Source organism: Amblyomma americanum, chromosome 4 (genome assembly GCF_052857255.1).
Source record: "Amblyomma americanum isolate KBUSLIRL-KWMA chromosome 4, ASM5285725v1, whole genome shotgun sequence".
NCBI classification, from domain to species: Eukaryota; Metazoa; Arthropoda; class Arachnida; order Ixodida; family Ixodidae; genus Amblyomma; species Amblyomma americanum.
This window is the reverse complement of record NC_135500.1, coordinates 106066845-106079724: the sequence shown is the minus strand read 5'-3', so window position 1 is coordinate 106079724 and position 12880 is coordinate 106066845. Positions and strand designations below refer to the sequence as shown.

General features: G+C 42.0%; 1 protein-coding gene across 1 annotated transcript in view; it reads left to right on the top strand.

Moving 5' to 3' along the window:
• The window catches only part of LOC144128189 (MAM and LDL-receptor class A domain-containing protein 1-like), a 197039-nt gene that overhangs the window by 75794 nt on the left and 108365 nt on the right, over positions 1-12880 (top strand). The window contains exons 21-24 of the mRNA XM_077661338.1: positions 743-907; positions 2621-2836; positions 5905-5946; positions 8751-8885. Coding sequence (XP_077517464.1) covers positions 743-907; positions 2621-2836; positions 5905-5946; positions 8751-8885 — 558 coding nt within the window. The remainder of the gene's footprint in view (positions 1-742; positions 908-2620; positions 2837-5904; positions 5947-8750; positions 8886-12880) is intronic.

Here is a 12880-nt window from a genome sequence, read left to right as displayed (position 1 = left end):
TCGACTGACGCCATTGGCAGGAAAAGGCTTCTTTGACGGGGAAACGCCGCTACGTTTTTTAGTTGTACCCGACTATAGAAAGGGTAATAGTCGCCGGGACATCTATTGTGAAGCAATATTTCGATTACTTTCCCCAGAAGTTTCCATCTTTATCTGCCGTATCCCGAAGTGTTTGCAACGAGTTCTGCTGCCTCTTGATTGGCTACAGCTACAAAAGAAGGCATCCGGTGAAAACCTTGCTCGACTGACGCATAGCGTAGTAAACCAACGGGGTTTTAAGTTCCTCAGAGTGTAGCCACTACAATCAATTTCCCCGGCGAAGGACAACGTGGTGAGCAGCTGTGCATCGGCGAGAATCTTGGTGAGATAAATTTTGGGGAGATCCCTGCAAAAAAAAAAAACACTAACGGAAGGAAGCGGCTCGCCAAATAACTAAGCACAACCCGGACAGGCGACGAAATTATTAAACAAATACCTATCTCTTGTGAGTAAAACCAAGACCCTGTAAAATGTGCGGCGATGCATCCTTCCATCTTGATTGGAAAGAAAAATAAAACGCAACGAAGGAACGCTGAGTATGAACCACCCGTTAAAGTGATTTAGTTCACTGGGATGCTGGACAGAGAGTTAACGAATGCAGACTTCCAGCTCTCAAAGCATGTTAAGCCTAGTCGGTCAAGCTTCGCACAGTGCTACTGCTGCTAATGAGAAAAATGGCATAAATTTTCACTTCTTTGCGCAGATGCAGCTTCGTCTTTTGCCTACCTTGACCTGACAGCAGGCAGGAAAGATAACCTGCCGATTCCAAAATCTCAGCTCGTGAAGGCAGTCACTCTACACAGCGCTCCGTTTGACGTCAACGACAAACTGAAAAAAATTGTCGTCCAGTACTTTAGGAACGGGCAAGGTGAGTTGACCCTGTGTCATTTGTGCTTTTATTGATTTATGTAAATGAAAACAGAAATGTATCGGCGCACCTGCATAAGGAGTGTTCTATAGGGCTCATTGTTTGAAGATATTCTTGGGGCCGCTTGTGTACTCCAAGGCATTCGGAAGTACTTACCTTTTGCAAGTATTTGTCCCTGTATGGAATAATGGCGCTTCCGCTCTACAGTGTCGGCGTTCATTATGAAGTTAAAAAACTAGGCTATCTTTTGGCGAAATGTTGTACTTAGTGTGTATCTTGATTTGTGAGGCACACGACTTAATGAGAAATTCTATGTGGTCGCGAGAAATGTGAGAAAGAAAACAGTTTGAGCATTCATGACTTGAGTACTTCATACCTATGTGTAGCAAGCCCAGTTTTTGTTTTTCTCTACCGAATTTTTTTCTTGGCGTATAATATCAAAAATTGTTGTCCAATGCAAATCATTGTCCAAGCATGACTAAACTGTATTTTAGAAAAGTACTCGGATAACTTAAAATTGCCATCAAATGGGGCACGTCATGCAGTTAAGCCAGTAGCCTTTGCAAGAAGAGTCGAAGTGAAAAATGCGATTAAAAATTATGTCCTAAATATTGCTCTAAAATCTCTGTCAAATTTCACGAGAATGTGTGGCATGGACCATAGTACTTTGCATCATAATTAAGCTGTGGAACGCTTACGCAGCGTAGTAGCTGGGCATGCGCAGCTGGTGCTTGCTGAAACCAGTACGCCGTGCTGTACTACTTATTGTTTTCGCCATCCGGGCATTTCCTGTTTACGTTTTTGGTGGTGGTAGTGGTTGTTTATTAAAAATAATAGTAAAAAGGAAGGAAAAGATTTTTGCTAGCCCCGGCATCTGCCATCGATACTGAAGCACCTGAGCTGGGGCAGCGGAAATAAAGGATATCAGGCAGAATGGAGAAATGAAATGAAAGAGGTGAGGGGACAGGAAGAGAGGGTAGGGGGAGAAGTAATATGTACAAACTATTTACAGAATAAGAAATGTGTCCAGGTTGTGCGCGTGATTAGTTCATTTTAGAGGAATTAAATCACACACGCGCACAGCACTGTATTAGTTCATTTTAGAGGAATTAAATCACACACGTGCACAGCACTGTGTTGGCTACAATGCTGTGCGCGTGTGTGATTTAATTCCTCTAAAATGAACTAATCATGCGCACAACCTGGACACATTTCTTTTTGTGTAAATAGTTTGTACCACTTTTTGTTTTAATGTCTTCGAGCGCAGAAAGCGTAAGCAATGATTTTGCATGAGCTGCTCTCGATTACTATAAGTGAAGTTCGACTGCCCATAATCTAACAACATACCTGTTCATAATACACGGAGCCGAATGCCCCCCTTAAGTTTTATGGTTCCTGCAAAACAAACAGCAATATAAGTCAAGTGCGGCACCTGCAGATTTTCGTTTGAAATAGGATAAAAATTATTATTCCACAAAGAAAGTAATGGTAGTAACTATATACGCTGCGAATCTAACTAACCCTTGTAAATGTACTCGTACAGCATTCTAGTAGTGTCAATGAACTGCGCCATACAAGAAATGTTCACTGCAAATGATGTCACGAACGAATCGCTGAGGTCCTCTTAAATATTCGCTGTGCTGTAGTGCTTGACAGACTGGAGTGGCTCAGCGTAGTATGACGACTGTTCTGCTCTTTCATGAAATGTTGCAGATATTGTGGCGGCCAACTTGTCGGTGGTGTGCTACGGGGACGGCACCTCACCCAAAGGCATAACCCAGTATTCTCAGGAACTGGCCGAAGTGACGGAGTGGACAGCGCTTGGCGTGCCACTCAAGCGCGGTACCAACTGCCGGCTCGCTGTGCAAGTCACTCGCGGGGAAAGGACAAACGGAGCGATGGCCGTGAACAGCATCCAACTCGTGTCAGGTACTCTAATTACCATCCATTGTCAATTGTTTGCGCCGTCGCCGTATCTTGTAGCACCGCAGCCAGATGCTTATCATCCACTAGCGCTCAAATGAAGCAAAGCACAAAGTTCTTACTGCGGGCGTTCGAAAGCAATGTGCATCAGGCGCGCATGGCAATAACTAGGGAACGGAACAATCCCGAGCTTTCTCCGCATGGCCCGTCCTCTCCCCCACACCTGCCCCCGCTTCCGCACACACACACACACACACATGCGTGCACGCGAACACGTACGCACGGAGGAACACGCATATATGGAGGGCTTTTATTATATGCAAGCAATGATATCGCTTCGGCTTCCTCGTATTTAGTTATTTAAACTTGAATCGCTATTCGCAGTTATGTCTGAATATCATAACATAGAAATTCTCTCCCCGACTTCTTGCATGTTCAGAAAAGGGCTGCTTTTGATGCAGCTCGCTGTAGCGCCTCCCTTTCTATTTATATCAACCTAGCTCAATGTGCGTAGTAAGTTCTTGTACGGTACTCGTTTGAGACATGGTTTTGAGGATAAAAATAGTGTATTTTCAGTCACTTAAATTGCCCTGTCATTTGGGCAACGTCTGGTTGTGCTCGGGCGGGTAAGGCCTAACATAGGAAAAATGAGTTTTATGCAGTATTGGTATAAAATGTTAAAATAATACATTAGTGGAATATCTTGCTTTTGCTGAAAACGGTGACTTCTAGGAAGAGATAGATGGCATTTTAAAGTTTTTTGAAGATTCCGGACAAGGCTTAAAATTCCCCTTTGATACACTGGATCAGAATGAGCTACAAAATTCCTAGATATTAGGTTGGTTTTATAGCTAGACCATGTTTGTTGTTCTTTCGTTCAGCGATCAAAAAACAAAACCCTTGCTCAGTTACCGTTCAGGGCATTCCAAGATAGTCATATATGGTACAGCTCTTTGATGTTTAGGTTCTGCGATTAACACGCCAAGTGTGCATGCGCTACACGCACACAGGTTGAAAGGCTAAGGTCAGCAGGCTTTCCGGATGAGGCTATAATACTTGCATGTAGTGAGATAATAAAAAAAGATAAAATCATCTTGTAAGCATGAGCCACCAGGTCCTTCAAGTAAAGAGAAAAAGAAATTTGCTGTCTCGGCCTACGTTCACAAGTTGTCCAAATGTTTAAAGCAGGTAGGCCGCAGATATGGGCTTGATGCACTTTTTTCTGCACCTATTAAGCTTGACAAAAGTTGCACCATGGTGGATAGGAAGACCCGAGAAGGAAAACAAAAAGACAAAAAGTGCAACTTCCTCTTTTTGAAGAAAAAAGCGTGCCAAGTATATTATGACTTGACATTCATCCTTTGTGCAAAGGGCGTGGTGTATAGTGTTTCCTTCATGTGCGGGAAGAGCTATATAGGCCACACGGGAAGGTGCCTGAATACCCGCATACGTGATCGCAACCCTTATTTGGAAGCGGCCCCTTCTTCAAACCTAGCCCTGCACTACAAAGAATGTCACCGTAACACTTCAAGGCCTACTGAAGAACCATGTACTCCGCTTTTTAACGATGCTAAGATCTTGCACAATCACAGAGATAAACTAGCTAGAGAAATCAGCGAAGCATTTCATTTCCGCAAAATCCGCGACACTTGCGTAAGCACACCATGCGTCCTCGTTCATGACTGTGAACTATTGTGTCTAGATCACCATGACTGACGCTGTCAGCTTAACAGTGTTGTTGGCGCAGCTAATGCGCGCCGTTGGTTGTAAAGATAGTATATTTTACCTGTTCCTTTTCAATAAACCTGCAGTTGCTAGTCAGCGCTTATCCCGTCTTCTTTCTTGTCCCTGTTCTTGCGCTGTTTTGGTTCAAATAATAGAGGAAGTACTGGATGGAAAAAAGCTGGCAGCCGAGTTCACCATGTCATGCACTAAAATTTCTTGCACTGTATTTATACTCATTATTTTTCTTAATGCACAAAATGATGGCCGCAAAATACTTTGTGTTCTTCATCATGTTTACAACATTAAACTGTGCGGCAGAGCGAAATACATAATCTTAGGTTCAGTCTATAGATAAGCGTATGATAATGAGTAAATTATTGGAAGCCACCAAGAAGCCTGTATAAAGCACAGCGCTGAAATTGTAGTATAATATCTACACTAGAAACATCGCGCAATTTGTTGAAGACCGAAGGCTAAACACTTAATGGACCAAATTAAGTTTCTCTCGCTCTCTCTCATGAACCGCTAATTCAACGTCTTAACTTTTGCCTGTCCCTTATTTCCCTTCGTAACTAGGATTGCTGGCCCTGCTTAGGAACCTAACGGGTTTAAAATGAGTAAAATTATTAGCATCGTCCACTTCAATTAAAATGTCTATACGTTTGAATGTATGCAGTGAACATAAGATGCACCAACAACCCCGGGGCTGTATTCCACAAACTGTTCCTTTTTTGTTCTCCATTTCGTATCCATTTGGTCCTCTGGCTTTGGTCGCTCAAGTACGCCTGCGGCTTTCAAACGTCTGTGGGAAGCGACCCTGCCATTGGGCGGTTGGCGACCGGACCTGATCATTGGTTGCTATTGGCTGCGATATGCAGCCAGTGGTGAGGTGCATCGCCGCGCTCTGTCAACAGCAGGCGACATAATCTGACCACTGGCTGCATTGGCTGTGATATGCAGTGAATTGTGAAGTCTGGCCACACACCACCCAATGGCCGGGTCGCTGCCCAGAGATCTTGAAATCAGCGGGTATATTTGGGTAACCAATGAAGAGAGACCAAATGGTTGCGAAATGGACACCTGAAAATGAACACCTTATAGAATACGCACCTGCCTGGGAAATAGGTCTTCGATCCCACTTTGAGAAGACGAAAATACCTTGTGCCATGGCGATGTTGGGCCCTAGATGCCGTTGGGCCATAAAAATCCATTGTCATTATATAGAATACGTACCCTGCCGACATCAAGTCTTCTTAAAACGTTTTACGAAATATCGCGTTCATTATTACAAATAAAGCTTCAGATGTGCTCGCATTGGCTGTTACTCACGTGATTCTTTTGTGTTGCAGTGGTGCCAGATGTCCGACCAGGAGCCGAGAAAGATTCAGCAAGTGAGTGTGCGTTTGTACAGACTTCATGCTTTGGATGTTTAGAGAATCGGAAGTTTTTTTTTTTAACTGTTAAGAGAGCCGTGTTTAAATGAAGAGCACTTGCTGGCAAATTAAGTTGTTGCCACTCTGCAGCCGCTTCGTATGCCTTCTTTTTCGCCATTAACTTTGCGCGACGGAACATAGAGTGGTTTGCAAGTTCTTTGCACCAGGAAATATTAAAATTCTAGACTTGTCGGTTTAAGGAGATTAAAAATACAGTTTCATTTATATAGCCTGCCTTCCGGAAAACTAGGGATGCGACTTCGCTCTCCCTCGTAACATTTTGGGATCTGTTTCGATGGCTCTCTGCCTATGTCTTTTTGCTGCTGCTCCCAAGGTCGGAACAGCGAATCGGAGCTGCGGCTGCTGTATTGTGATAGAGGTGAAATTCTATAACGCCCCGTCTTCTTTACGATGGCAGTGCACATTAAACAACCCAAGGTTGCCGAAAGTAAATTGTAACTCTACACTACGGCATGCTTCCTATAGCGTAAATGGATCTTCAGAGCGTTAGAGAGCCTATGCTTAAGCATAACAGTTTTTTGTTTACGCCAGCCAAATTTTTCTTTCAGGCACAATAATTATTCCCTTATGCTGATATTAAACACCAGTGATAACAATTTTCAACATGTTTTGAATAAAATCCAAGTGAAGAAATTGAGACTTTTGCCGCCGCGATGTCTGAGCGGTGATAGTTCTGGGGTGCTGACCCGAAAAACGCGGGTTGGATCACGGACGAACCGGGAGCATTTAGATGGAGGCGAAATGCTAAAGCACTGTGTAGTGTGAGATTTCAGTGCATGTTAAAGAACCCCGGGTGGTTGAAATTACGGGAGGCTTCCACTACGGCGTCCCTCATAGCATCAGCCGCTTTGGGGCATTAACTCCATAAACTAAACCAACTAGATTTAGACTTTTATACACCGGGGCTAACAATGCTTTTAGCTATAATGGGTCAAGGTGTCTCAATGAGCAGCATGAAAACTTTGTCTTGCCAGCGTTCTGAAGGTAACGTAAAAAAATGAAGTACAAGTAATTATTACGCTCTCTGAGTAACTAAAGGTACAGGGCAACAGACTTCTACTCCTGTTTAATGAAAGCTTTTCTGTCAACTGAAATGTTCTAAATAAAATGCCAACACGCTAAGCATGCAATAAATTACAGTTTTCGGAAGAGGATGGTTCACCGCTTTTTTTTCTGCATGCGAGAGCGGGCGGAGTGGGCAAAATAGATTCCAGGGAAGCAAATGGACCGCTGCTGCAGCACTGATAGTTGAAATGCGACCTAGAATGCTAATTTTTAACCTGCTGCAAAATACAAGATTCACTTTATTGTCTCTTTTAACGCTGTAAATTGAGATGAGACTTTGAAAATGGTTTTCAAAAGTTGGGTTTTCTGAGTTGTAATAAAAGCTATAAAAGGCTGTAAAACTCTCAACGAATCCTAAAGATACACGCAGCTTGCATTAGAGCTAACAACTAGATTGGAATTGTGTGCAGTATTTTTACTTTTTTGTACTAATGCACTATGGTCTACAAATTTTCTGTGTTCAAAGTGTTGAAATTTTGTGCGATAGTATTAATAAAAGCTTAACACAACTGGTACAAAAATTATGCACTACAAACAAAATGTTGATTTAATATGTTTTTTTCTGTCGGTGCAAAAAATGTCGGCAATGAATCATTAATTTTTAGTCAGAAAAATACTAATGAAGTTAGGCCATTGATTCGGACACCAGTGATGTAAATGGCATTTATTAACACCTGTGAAGCATTTTGATTGCTTATACCTTATATTGAGAAAAAGATACACAACTCCAAAAAAATGTTTTCTGAAGAACGCCAACAAAATTTCTGAAGGCCATTTTATTTTAAGAAATTTTTCTTCTCGAAAGAGCTTTAGGTAGAGCCGTAGTGGCCGAGAAATGTTCTACGAACAAGGCCAAATTCCAACACAAAACAAAAGCTAGTTTTTATTGTGAGAAAAATTTCAGAAGAATGTATGTTTGTAATTATAAGCGGTCAGCGTGAGGACGCAGCGTGAGGACGCGGTCAGTGTGAGGAAGAAAAAGGACCAAAATTCATTTGTTAAAGCGCGAATACCCAAGTGCGAGATATTTTCTAAAAAATAAAGAAAGTTTATATCAGGTAAACTCAGAATCTCAAATCCGAATGTGCTATACCATGTTATAGACTGCGCACTCATTGCTGCATAGATCTTGGATACCAAGTTGGATGTGACCATGTTCTCAGCAGCCAGCGCTTTCCACTAAAGATATCTGGCTCATTCTGACCAAGCTGGGTGAAGAAAACGGGACATGAATGCGCGAGTTCTTGCCAGCATCAAATTCCTAGCTCTTTTCTCATTTTCTGACAACTGTCAGAATAAGAACTATAAAAATAAGATCGCATTTCTTCAATTAACTTTACGGTTTCAACACCTTTGAGTTGGTTCTAGGCCTTAGATTTTATTCTTTAACGCATCTCAGAAAAAGTACGCAAATTGGGTAAAAAACTGATCGCTGTTAATTGGCGTCATAGCGATGAAATTTTACTCGCTGTAGCAAAGGTTTTTAATTTAGCATTTGAAGCCGGCGCACTAGGTAGCATAAATGTGGAGCAAATATTTTTTTTTCCTGAATTCCTTCATGATTCGGTCACTAGAAGGGTATTTGTTGTAAGTACTGCTGCACGTGCACAGTCGGGAATACGTGCTCTTCTTTATATTTCTTGTCGAGTCTACATGGCTACTATCTGAAATCGCAGTGCATTGCACCTTCGAAGACGGTACCATGTGCGGTTGGAATTCAGACGGCACTGCTCTGGCATGGACGCTGAACGATCCGGCCAATGGTATTCCTGCCTTTCCCCGCTTCGACCACACTCTGCGGGCCTACAGAGGTGAGAATCATCTAAACGATGATTAGAACACGTGGGAGTGACCGCCGATAGTAGCACCCTTCTCGAGGTCGATTGGCCACTTGAGAAAAAAAAAAGTATTGTAATGAGAACTATTTCTACTTACGGTGGAAAAAAAGATATACACGGGGTTAAATACTTGCATCACCATCGTGCTTCACACTGGAAGGACATGACGTTGGTTCACAGGTGGCTGTGGCACGTAGTCATATTGCCCAGTTGAAAATAGCGTTGTTTTCGAGTAGAGGTAGGAATTTGGTATTGCGTTCAGTTTCACTCAGGGACAAGATATCTGAAGAGAACAGGCTCAGTGTGCGGTTTTCTTGATTCTGAAATGCGCCATTTAAGAGGACGATTGAAATAGAGCGCGAAGAAAACAGTAGTGACCTCCGTTTTAGGTGTTGTTCATTGTTGACTAGACAATGTATACACGCGCTGAAGGGTTATAATGAATCGTAAAAGGTCTTAAAAATGCAGCCTTGCCTCAGTATAGATTCCCCTTTTCAGGAATTTAAGACTGCAGGCCAGTTTATGAAATTGTACCCATGATTGCTGTGACATATATCGTCTCTACGAACTCATCAGACATCAGCGTGACTTAGAACATCGTAGACGCCTTCCTGGAATCTCGAATAAGTAGAGAATAGAGATCATTAGTGTCCCATTGAGCACCCTGAAAACCGATGAAGGGTGAAATATTTAAATCAAACTGTTATATCGAATGTGTAGAGAATAGAGATCATTAGTGCCAAACTGAGCACCCTGAAAAGCGATGAAAGGGGAAATATCTAAATCAAACATAATTTCTTCAATAATGGCTGCATTTGGGCGAGTTGGTTTTCCATTCTGAACGTAAAAGCGCAAAAAACACAAGGACACAGACTAAGCGCTCGTGTTGTCTGCCTTAGTCTGTGTCCTTGTGTTTTTTGCGCTTTTACGTTCAGTGTTCATAATTTCTTCACAAAAATAATCATGTCACTCAGAATAAGCGAGAATTTATAAATATTCACCCTGAACGCTGCCTCCCATTCTGCTTTCAGAATACAAGTCAACAGCGAAAATGAAATAAAAATAGGGAGATGCACACAGTAATCGTTATTCTGCTTGCGGCGGATACCGCACATGCTGAAATTGTTCAGAAGACAATATGATATCTCTACAGTTTTTCTCTTCCTTTAAATTATCAGATTCTTCAAAAAGGCAATGATTAGAGACAGCGTATGTGGAATGTTATCTGCTACCTATGAGCTAATTTTCCAAATCCGTTTATTTTATTTATATCTTTATTTCGTTAATCTGCAGGCTCAAAACTGGAGTTTACTGTGACATCGCTCCTAACTGAGGGGAGTTGCTTGAGATTCTTACGAACGACGGAAACAATTTTTTTTTCAAATAAAGTCAAGGTTTATTCAATCCAGAATTGCTACAACTTGTCAACTACATAGGCGAAGGTCCTAGAGTCCAACGGCGGTACCGGGACTCTACAATGATTATCGCAAAATAACGAAACAGTAACACCAAAATCAGCGCATTGGATACAACCACGGCTTGAACTTTTCGGTTAAAACCGGAAAAAAAACGATAAAAGTACGCCAAATTCACTTTTCAAATTTCGGTTTTAATCAAAACAAGTCAGTATTTTTGCCTTGCACGGCATAGCTAGCTAGCTGGTGAATGCGGATTACACTCACGTAAAGCTGAAAATTCACTAGAAACAAGGGACACAATGAGACGATGGTATTTCAGGATAAGCAGCGCGGCTGTGAGATTTGAGGTATGGCTCCGTTAGGTTACGTACCTCTGCTGAGGTGAAGCATGATATCCTCGCCGTGTACTAGGTAAGTGCTGTTTCTTTACCATCATCACCTGCTCAAAGCAGATAGTCAGTTTATGAGGTTAATAAAATGCATGTAGGACATTTACACTAAAACACGAATGGGCGTCACGAACAAGTATGTTTTGGCTACCGCAGCAATTGAGCGGCAGTTCCATCGCTGACATCAACAAGCAGACCACGGGATGCCATGCCCTCACGTTCAGCGCAGCGTGGCAACAAAACGAAAACATACCAACTTAGTTCTTTGGCGGCCGCGTTTCGATGGAGGTGAAACGCTAAGGCGCCCGTGTGCTGTGCGATGTCAGTGCCCGTTAAAAATCAGATGGTCGAAATTATTCCGGAGCCCTCCACTACGGCATCTCTTTCTTCATTTCTTCTTTCACTCCCTCCTTTATCCATTCCCTTACGGCGAAGATCAGGTGTCCGCCGATATGTGAGACAGGTACTGCGCCATTTCCTTTCCCCAAAAACCAATTTTCATTTTCCAACTTTGTTCTTAGAAGCAAACTTCCACTTTCGTTTTTGTCTGTTGTCTATCTCATTTAACTTCAGTTCCTGTTTTAATAACGGTAGCAATTTTTTCCACAAAGCTCCAGGAACTACCATTTGCATGTTAATTACTGGCAAATACACTGTTCACGATGTCAAAAATACCGAGATCGACATTAAAGGATATTTTTGAGCATACAGATTTGCTACATTTTGTGACCAATATGGTCAGTATTTCATTCGATGAAAATAATACTCGCCGAAAAAAAACCGAACTTAGCGCCATGAAATAAAAAGGGAAAAAATTCTGCGGAATTTTCAAAATAGAAAAACCGAAAAGTTCATCCCCTAGTTACAACGAACAAGAAGCGGGGCACGAATAATAGCACGTAGAAAGGGAAATTTCATCATGACGCAGGTACTACAATTATACAGAAAGAAAAAAAAGCGACGCTTTTCAACACAGACACCTTCAAGCGTATTCTTAAAAGCACGTAAAAATAATGAGGTTTTCAATAAAAATGGCATGGTATTCCGAAATGAAATGGTTGCAATAGATGGCGTCATTTTGCGTAATAAAGAAAGGCTTTATGAAGCAGAAAATTTTGTCTAGCTGCAAACCTAGTAGAGTTGAAGTTAGTGAACAAGATGAGATTGTTAAATTGTAAATGCAGTGTGTGATTTAGTACCTTTAAGAACATGGTGCCAAGGAGATACTGAAAAAGTGGTGGGCTGGTAGGGTGCTGTGGTCTTGTAACAAGGAACAAACATTTTAAGAGAAAGAGCTATGTCTGATGGACGTGCATGGCTTCATTTTGCGAATGTTTTACAGACGGGAAGGAGCACTGATAAGTATTTTCCCATGCAAGTATGCCATATGTGACGCGGCTATGAACGAATGCATAATACAAAAATAATATGTTGTTTAATATGCGCTCTGATTCCGACCTCGGATTTAATTTTTCAGATAAGCGACGCTTGTGGAGAATCAAACTGTTGAGATGTGATGGCCGCGAGATAGCTAGTGAAACCAGATGCCACAATAATATTCGAACAAAGAGCTAAAGCCGGTGTCGAGAAACGGATCATGTTACTAGTTTTAAAGAATACAAATCTGGGTTGGGAGGGATCCATGATTAACTGACTCAGCACCATTATTGGAAAAACTTGAACAACGGACAAATCAAAAAACACTTGAAAATGAGACACTAGTTTTAAATAATGGGGTCCTTGATGTGGACGATGCAGTCGAGAAAACAATTACGAAAGCTGGCTCTTACGTGCACAGTAAAAAATCCGGGGAAACTCACCGAAGGCTAAGTTGCAGGTTGAGAAAATTCTGAAAAGGCAGAGAATCGATAAACAGCCGCAAAAATTTGGAAACTAACGGTGTGCGTGGCAATGGCAGTCGCTGCTAATAGGAAACAACAATGGTTTGGTGATGGAAAGAAAGACTGTCGGAAGCCAGTGTACAAACCCGCAAAATTGGGGCAGAGAAAGTAGTCAAGCTGTGAGAACAGTGTCAGTTATTCCTATGAATGAACGTGAAAGCAAATACGCTTTTGTTAGACGCTTGCTGCCAGAACATCAAGCAAGCAATCTGGTTTACTGTGCTGGTTTACTAGAAAAGGTGCGAAATGTGCCTCTTAGA